The sequence below is a fragment of the Chiloscyllium punctatum genome, unplaced genomic scaffold (assembly GCF_047496795.1).
Source record: "Chiloscyllium punctatum isolate Juve2018m unplaced genomic scaffold, sChiPun1.3 scaffold_1533, whole genome shotgun sequence".
NCBI classification, from domain to species: Eukaryota; Metazoa; Chordata; class Chondrichthyes; order Orectolobiformes; family Hemiscylliidae; genus Chiloscyllium; species Chiloscyllium punctatum.
This window is the reverse complement of record NW_027311267.1, coordinates 23,135-32,001: the sequence shown is the minus strand read 5'-3', so window position 1 is coordinate 32,001 and position 8,867 is coordinate 23,135. Positions and strand designations below refer to the sequence as shown.

At 56.6% G+C, this 8,867-nt stretch overlaps 1 protein-coding gene across 1 annotated transcript; it reads left to right on the top strand.

Moving 5' to 3' along the window:
* The first annotated feature begins 4,473 nt into the window (after positions 1 to 4,473).
* Positions 4,474 to 7,174, top strand: LOC140475307 (calpain-1 catalytic subunit-like). The gene is made up of 4 exons (XM_072567766.1): positions 4,474 to 4,547; positions 6,183 to 6,302; positions 6,658 to 6,716; positions 6,820 to 7,174. Exons 1-4 carry the CDS (start codon positions 4,508 to 4,510, stop codon positions 6,841 to 6,843), a joined length of 243 nt encoding a protein of 80 aa, XP_072423867.1. The 5' UTR covers positions 4,474 to 4,507; the 3' UTR covers positions 6,844 to 7,174.
* Positions 7,175 to 8,867: the final 1,693 nt, after the last annotated feature.

Here is an 8,867-nt window from a genome sequence, read left to right as displayed (position 1 = left end):
TGGAGACTGAGGAATGGGGGCTGGGGGGGTGGGGGGTTATTGCAGAGAGAGAGATGGCAGGTTTGGAAGGTGCTGCCTGAGGATCTTAGGAGAGTTCCTGCAGTGTATCTGTACACACTGCTGTTACTGAGGGTCGGTGGGGGGGAGGGAGGGGATGGTACACACTGCTGTTACTGAGGGTCGGTGGGGGGGGGGAGGGGATGGTACACACTGCTGTTACTGAGGGTCGGTGGGGGAGGGAGGGAGGGGATGGTACACACTGCTGTTATTGAGGGTCGGTGGGGGGGAGGGAGGGGATGGTACACACTGCTGTTACTGAGGGTCGGTGGGGGAGGGAGGGGATGGTACACACTGCTGTTACTGAGGGTCGGTGGGGGGAGGGAGGGGATGGTACACACTGCTGTTACTGAGGGTCGGTGGGGGGGGGGGGGAGGGAATGGTACACACTGCTGTTACTGAGGGTCGGGTGGGGGGGGAGGGGATGGTACACACTGCTGTTACTGAGGGTCGGTGGGGGGGGAGGGGATGGTACACACTGCAGTTACTGAGGGTCGGTGGGGGGAGGGGATGGTACACACTGCTGTTACTGAGGGTCGGTGGGGGGGGAGGGGATGGTACACACTGCTGTTACTGAGGGTCGGTGGGGGGGAGGGAGGGGATGGTACACACTGCTGTTACTGAGGGTCGGTGGGGGGAGGGAGGGGATGGTACACACTGCTGTTACTGAGGGTCGGTGGGGGGGGAGGGAGGGGATGGTACACACTGCTGTTACTGAGGGTCGGTGGGGGGGGAGGGAGGGGATGGTACACACTGCTGTTACTGAGGGTCGGTGGGGGAGGGAGGGGATGGTACACACTGCTGTTACTGAGGGTCGGTGGGGAGGGAGGGGATGGTACACACTGCTGTTACTGAGGGTCGGTGGGGGGGGAGGGGAGGGGATGGTACACACTGCTGTTACTGAGCGTCGGTGGGGGGGTGGGAGGGGATGGTACACACTGCTGTTACTGAGGGTCGGTGGGGGGGGGTGGGAGGGGATGGTACACACTGCTGTTACTGAGGGTCGGTGGGGGGTGGGAGGGGATGGTACACACTGCTGTTACTGAGGGTCGGTGGGGGGGGGGGGATGGTACACACTGCAGTTACTGAGGGTCGGTGGGGGGGGAGGGGATGGTACACACTGCTGTTACTGAGGGTCGGTGGGGGGGGTGGGAGGGGATGGTACACACTGCAGTTACTGAGGGTCGGTGGGGGGGGAGGGGATGGTACACACTGCTGTTACTGAGGGTCGGTGGGGGGGGGGAGGGGATGGTACACACTGCTGTTACTGAGGGTCGGTGGGGAGGGAGGGGATGGTACACACTGCTGTTACTGAGGGTCGGTGGGGGAGGGAGGGAGGGGATGGTACACACTGCTGTTACTGAGGGTCGGTGGGGGGGGAGGGGATGGTACACACTGCTGTTACTGAGGGTCGGTGGGGGGGAGGGAGGGGATGGTACACACTGCTGTTACTGAGGGTCGGTGGGGGGGAGGGAGGGGATGGTACACACTGCTGTTACTGAGGGTCGGTGGGGGAGGGGGAGGGGATGGTACACACTGCTGTTACTGAGGGTCGGTGGGGGGGAGGGGATGGTACACACTGCTGTTACTGAGGGTCGGTGGGGGAGGGAGGGAGGGGATGGTACACACTGCTGTTACTGAGGGTCGGTGGGGGGGGGGAGGGGATGGTACACACTGCTGTTACTGAGGGTCGGTGGGGGGGGAGGGGATGGTACACACTGCTGTTACTGAGGGTCGGTGGGGGGGGGGAGGGGATGGTACACACTGCTGTTACTGAGGGTCGGTGGGGGGGGGAGGGGATGGTACACACTGCTGTTACTGAGGGTCGGTGGGGGAGGGAGGGAGGGGATGGTACACACTGCTGTTGTTGAGGGTCGGTGGGGGGGAGGGAGGGGATGGTACACACTGCTGTTACTGAGGGTCGGTGGGGGAGGGAGGGAGGGGATGGTACACACTGCTGTTACTGAGGGTCGGTGGGGGGGGGGGGAGGGGATGGTACACACTGCTGTTACTGAGGGTCGGTGGGGGAGGGAGGGAGGGGATGGTACACACTGCTGTTACTGAGGGTCGGTGGGGGGGGAGGGAGGGGATGGTACACACTGCTGTTACTGAGGGTCGGTGGGGGGAGGGAGGGGATGGTACACACTGCTGTTACTGAGGGTCGGTGGGGGGAGGGAGGGGATGGTACACACTGCTGTTACTGAGGGTCGGTGGGGGAGGGAGGGGATGGTACACACTGCTGTTACTGAGGGTCGGTGGGGGGGGGAGGGAGGGGATGGTACACACTGCTGTTACTGAGGGTCGGTGGGGGGGGAGGGGATGGTACACACTGCTGTTACTGAGGGTCGGTGGGGGGGGGGGGAGGGGATGGTACACACTGCTGTTACTGAGGGTCGGTGGGGGGGGAGGGAGGGGATGGTACACACTGCTGTTACTGAGGGTCGGTGGGGGGGGGGGGAGGGGATGGTACACACTGCTGTTACTGAGGGTCGGTGGGGGGAGGGAGGGGACGGTACACACTGCAGTTACTGAGGGTCGGTGGGGGGGGAGGGAGGGGATGGTACACACTGCTGTTACTGAGGGTCGGTGGGGGGGGGAGGGGATGGTACACACTGCTGTTACTGAGGGTCGGTGGGGGGGGGAGGGGATGGTACACACTGCTGTTACTGAGGGTCGGTGGGGGGGGAGGGGATGGTACACACTGCTGTTACTGAGGGTCGGTGGGGGGGGGGAGGGAGGGGATGGTACACACTGCTGTTACTGAGGGTCGGTGGGGGGGGGGAGGGGATGGTACACACTGCTGTTACTGAGGGTCGGTGGGGGGGGGGGAGGGAGGGGATGGTACACACTGCTGTTACTGAGGGTCGGTGGGGGGGGGGAGGGGATGGTACACACTGCTGTTACTGAGGGTCGGTGGGGGGAGGGAGGGGACGGTACACACTGCAGTTACTGAGGGTCGGTGGGGGGGGAGGGAGGGGGACGGTACACACTGCTGTTACTGAGGGTCGGTGGAGGGGGGGGGACGGTACACACTGCAGTTACTGAGGGTCGGTGGGGGGAGGGAGGGGATGGTACACACTGCTGTTACTGAGCGTCGGTGCGGGGGGAGGGGATGGTACACACTGCTGTTACTGAGGGTCGGTGGGGGGGGGGGGGGGAGGGGATGGTACACACTGCTGTTACTGAGGGTCGGTGGGGGGGGAGGGGATGGTACACACTGCTGTTACTGAGGGTCGGTGGGGGGGGGGGGGGAGAGTGAGTGTTTGTGGATGTGGTGCCAATCAAGCGGCTGCTTTCTCCTGGATGGTGTTGAGCTTCTTGAGTGTTGTTGGATCTCCCCCCATCCAGGGCAAGTGGGGAGTATTCCCTCACCCTCCTGACTTGTACCTTGTAGATGGTGGACAGGCTTTGGGGAGTCAGGAGGGGAGTTACTCACCGCAGTATTCCCAGCCTCTGACCTGCTCTTGGAGCCACTGTGTTTATGGGGTGAGTCCAGTTCAGTTCCTGGTCAATGGTAACCCCTGGGATGTTGGTATCAGGGGATTCAGTGATGGTAACACCAGTGAATGTCATGGGGATGGTCGTTCGAATCTCCAAATTGTTATGGTGTAGAAGGCGATTTGGCCTGTCCGATCTACCCTGGACCTGTGAACGTTTTAACTTGGTACCAATCTCCTGTCTTTTGCCCACGTCAGATAATTATTTAAGTGAAAATAATCCCCTGTTGGATATCGGAGTTGAACTTGCCTCCTCCCCCTTTCCAGACAATGTAATCCATAATGAATCATTCGCTGGGTCAAACAGCCTTTTCTCACACCACCCTTACACAGCACGTCAAACACATACCCTCTGGTTATTGTCCCTTCTCCAAGTGGGAACAGTTCTCTCTCGCTACTCTGTCCTGCTCCTGGAAACCTCCATCAGATCCCCCTCTCAGTCGCCTTCTCTCCAAGGGGAACAGCCCCAACCTCTTCCAGCTGTCCTCCAAACCCCTCCCCATCCCGACTGGGAAATATCTCCCCGATCCCTCACTGTCACTGGGTCCGAATCCTGGAATTCCCTCCCTCAGGGACATTGTGGGTCTACCCACAGCACAGGGACTGCAGCGGGTCAGGAAGGCAGCTCACCCCCACCCTCTCAAGGGGAAACTAGGGACGGGGTAATAAATACTGGACCCAGCCAGCGATGCCCATGTCACCTGAGTAAATTGAAAAAGTACTCGGGGGTTTCTGATTGCTGGAACCATTCCAGACTGAACAATTGTAACCAAGATCTCTCTCTGTGGTTTTGTGAACCAGTGGGTGGGTGTGAGGGGGGCGGTGAATGTGAAATCGATGTTGCTGATCCATTGCTGAGAGGGTGCAGGGTTTTAATAGATTCAAACAGATGCCTTCCTTTGTCTTATTGACAGAAAATCTACAAGAAGAATGATCTGGACCAGTCTGGTACCATGAGCTCCAGTGAGATGCGAGTTGCTGTTGAGGAAGCTGGTGAGAAATTCCCCATCATATGATGGGAAAAGAACAGGAGGCCATTCAGCCCCTCGAATATAATCCTATCTGTTATCTGTTGCTGCTGGGGAAAATGATGGTCTAGCAGCATTACGACTGGACTGTAAGGGTCCAAACCCGAATGTTCTGGGGAGCTGAGGTTAAATACTGTCACAGCAGACAAATTAAAAATTGAACTATTGTTGATTGTCAGAAAAAAGTCCCATCTGTTTCACGAATGCCCTTTTGATATCCTAGTTAGGCCTGCATGTGACTCCAGACCCACAGTAAACGTGGTTGCCCCTTAACGGCCCTCTGCACAATTAGGGATGGGGGGGTGGGGGGGATGTACTGGTTATACTGGTCTAGCCAGTGATACCCTGAGCCTGTGCGAATGGACCAGCCCATTGAGCTTGTTGAACAAGAACAGCAGGAGGCCACTCAGCCCCAGAAGGTCAGGGGTCACCATGACTTCAGTAAAGCCTTTGATAAGGTTCCACGTGGCAGGCTGTTGGAGAAAATGCAGAGACATGGGATTGAGGGTGATTGAGCAGTTTGGATTAGAAACTGGCTTTCTGAAAGAAGGCAGCGAGTGGTGGTTGATGGAAAATATTCAGCCTGGAGTCCGGTTACTAGTGGTGTGCCACAAGGATCTGTTTTGGGACCATTGCTGTTTGTCATTTTTATGAATAACTTGGACACAGGCATAGGTGGATGGGTTAGTAAGTTTGTAGATGACACTAAAGTCGGTGGAGTAGTGGACAGTGTGGAAGAATGTTACAGGTTACGGGGGACTTGGATAAACTGCAGAATTGGGCTGAGAGGTGGCAAATGGAGTTCAATGCAGCTAAATGTGAGGTGATGCACTTTGGGAGGAATAACAGGAAGGCAGAGTACTGGGTCAATGGAAAGATTCTCGGTAGTGTGGATGCGCAGAGGGATCTTGGAGTCCATGTACACAGATCCCTGAAAGTTGCCCCCCAGGTGGATAGTGCTGTTAAGGCGGGATACGGTGTGTTAGGTTTTATTGGGAGAGGGATTGGGTTCCAGAACTGCAATATCATGCTACAACTGTACAAAACGCTGGTGCAGCCACACTTGGGATATTGTGTACAGCTCTGGTCGCCCCATTACAGGAAGGATGTGGAAGCATTGGAAAAGGTGCAGAGGAGATTTACCAGGATGTTGCCTGGTCTGGAGGGAAGGTCTTATGAGGAAAGGCTGAGAGACTTGGGTCTGTTCTCATTGGAGAAGGCGGCGGCTAAGAGGATCACAGGATTAGATAGGGTAGAGAGGGAAAGTCCTTCTCCTAGGATGATGACGTCAGCTTGTACGAGAGGGGCATAGCTACAAATTGAGGGGTGATAGATTTAAGACAGATGTCACAGGCAGGTTCTTTACTCAGAGAGTGGTGAGGGGGTGGAATGCCCTACCTGCCAATGTAGTCAACTCAGCCACATTAGGGAGATTTAAACAATCCTTGGATAAGCTCATGGATAATGATGGGATAGTGTTGGGGGATGGGCTGAGAATAGTTCACAGGTTGGTGTAACATTAAGGGTCGAAGGGCCTGTTCTGTGCTGGATCGTTCTATGGTCTATGGTGTGAGTTCTGTGTGTGTCTCTATCTCCCCAGGTTTCCACTTGAATAACCAGCTGACCCAGATCATTGTGGCCCGCTATTCCGAGGTGGATAATCTCACCCTTGATTTCGATAACTTTGTTTCCTGTCTCGTTCGCCTGGAAGCTGTTTTCAGTAAGTGTTACCCTCAGTGGGGAGGGCCCACCTGGCTGCTGGGATTGGGGGGGGGGGGGGCACCTGGCTGCTGGGATGGGGGGGGGGGGCACCTGGCTGCTGGGATTGGGGGGGGGGGGGCACCTGGCTGCTGGGATGGGGGGGCGGAGGGTCCACCTGGCTGCTGGGATTGGGGGGGGGAGGGTCCACCTGGCTGCTGGGATTGGGGGGAGAGGGTCCACCTGGCTGCTGGGATGGGGGGGCGGAGGGTCCACCTGGCTGCTGGGATTGGGGGGGAGGGTCCACCGGGCTGCTGGGATGGGGGGGGCAGGGTCAGGGGTCACTCTGACACTCACAGATTCTCCTCCTTTTTCAGAAATGTTTAATTCTCTGCCCAAGGATGGGGATGGTCTTGTCGAGCTCGGAATGCTGCAGGTGAGGGAGTGAACAGGACGGTGGTGGGGGGAAGAGAGTCTAACTGCTGTCTGCCTGATAATGAGCCCACACTAAGTGCTCTTTCTCTCTCTCTCACACACAGTGGCTCACGTTGGTCATGGGCTGATGTTGCTGGACCAGCAGTGGACGGGGAAGAGCAATTTCTACTGGGACAGTGCTCCATGAAGTGTCCATTCTGTCTGAGACATGCGCCCTGCTGTCTCTCTCTCTGGGATCTTGTTGCTCAGCCCTGCCTCAGGGCTGCTTGTGTTTCTAGCAGTGGGTCATATCACCAGTGCACTGTGCTCTGATCTCTGCGGTGGATTAACTCTGACTCTGTTGCCTAATCCTCAGCATGGCTTTCTCTGAGGACCAGGTGGGTGGTTGTACCAACTTGGTCACTTTGTATTTCTGACTGAATAAAAATGGGTTGAAAACTCTGGGAGCACTCAGAACAATGTCTGATGTAGTCTTTGATCGACTGACTGGATTTCCAAAAGCAGTATTCCCTCTGCTGGTGCACGACCCGTAAAGCACAATGTTCAGAAACCAGCATTTATTACCCCATCCCTAATTGCCCCTTGAGAGGGTGGGGGTGAGCTACCTTCCTGACCCGCTGCAGTCCGTGTGCTGGGGGTAGACCCACAATGTCCCTGAGGGAGGGAATTCCAGGATTCGGACGCAGTGACAGTGTTCCCAGTGAGGATGGGGAGGGGTTTGGAGGGGAACTTGCAGGGGGTGGGGTTCCTACATATCTGGGTTGGTAACGTGGTGTCTGAGGAGTCTTGGTGAGTTTCTGCAGCCCACCTGCCACGAAATGTCATCGGGGAGTGTTTGGATCATCTGTTGTTGGTGATGGTGTGTGCTGAGAATGGGACTTGGCAGTCCAAGCTTGTCCAGACCTTGCTTCAGTATCGGAGGAAATGCGAATGGTGGTGCACACTGTGTAATCATCAGGAAACATCCCCCCACCTCTGACCTTGGGATGGAGGGAAGGTCATTATTGAAGCAGCTGAAGATGGTTGGCCCTAGGACCCTCCCCTGAGGGACTCCTGCAGAGATGTCCTGGAGCTGAGATGACTGACCCTCCAACAACCACAACCATCTTCCTCTGGGCCAGATGTGACTCTAACCAGCGGAGAGTTTGCTCCCGATGCCCATTGATTCCAGTTTTGCCCGGGCTCCGTGATGCCACACTCGGTCGAATGCAGCCTTGATATCAAGGGCTGTCCCTCTCCCCTCCCCTCTGGAATCCAGCTCTTTTGTCCATGTTTGACCCAAGGCTGGAGTGAGGTCAGGAGCTGGGTGACCCTGGGGGAACCCAAACTGGGCGTCACTGAGCAGGTTATTGATGAGCGGGTGCTGTTTGATAGCTCTGTTACTGACCCCTTCCATCACTTTACTGAGGATCGAGGGGAGACTGATGGGAGGGGGGGTAATTGGCCGGGTTGGATCTGTCCTGCTTTTTATATACAGGACACACCTGGGCAATGTTCCACATTGTCGGGTAGATGCCAGTGTTGTAACTGTACTGGAACAGCTTGGGTAGATCAGTGAGAGAATAGTGGGAAAAAGATTGAGCAGGTTGAGGGGAGTGTGGGGTGAGGGGATGGTGTGGAGACAGATAAACGGAAGAGGAATGAAAGGGGGAGGGAGAGCGAGAGAGAGAGAACTGGATTGGGGGGGGGGGGGGGGGGGGAAGAGAGGAGTGGAACTGGCATGCAGATACAGGGGGAGGTTCAATCAGATACAATACTGACATCTCAGCAGCGAGATGAACAGAGAATAGAGGGATATGAACCATTTGGAATAGGATCGTGGTCAGCACACACACACACACACACAGCCTAAGAGCCTCCCTGTACACTGGAGTCTTCTATCGTAGATGGTGAGACTGGGGGGGGGGGGTGGGGGGGTGGGGTGTCGAGATGGGGAGCAGACGTGTCCCAGGTAGTGTACAATATATCCAGTATTTATTGTCCAGAGAGAGAGAGAGAATGCCAGTGTCACCATCTTGTTAAGACAAAGCAGTTCCTTTAAATGAACAGCCCTCCCCAAATCACCTCCCTCTCCCCACACACAAAACCAACCTGGGGACTGTGCCCCCACTCGATCCCAGCACACATCCCTCTTCCCCCACTGGACCCCAGC

Excerpts from the sequence above, each read along its gene's own strand:
- LOC140475307 (XM_072567766.1), top strand. The coding sequence starts at position 4,508 with ATGAGCTCCAGTGAGATGCGAGTTGCTGTTGAGGAAGCTG. Across the intron at positions 6,303-6,657 it reads TCGCCTGGAAGCTGTTTTCA|AAATGTTTAATTCTCTGCCC; the intron begins GTAAGTGTTACC and ends CTCCTTTTTCAG. Across the intron at positions 6,717-6,819 it reads TCGAGCTCGGAATGCTGCAG|TGGCTCACGTTGGTCATGGG; the intron begins GTGAGGGAGTGA and ends TCTCACACACAG.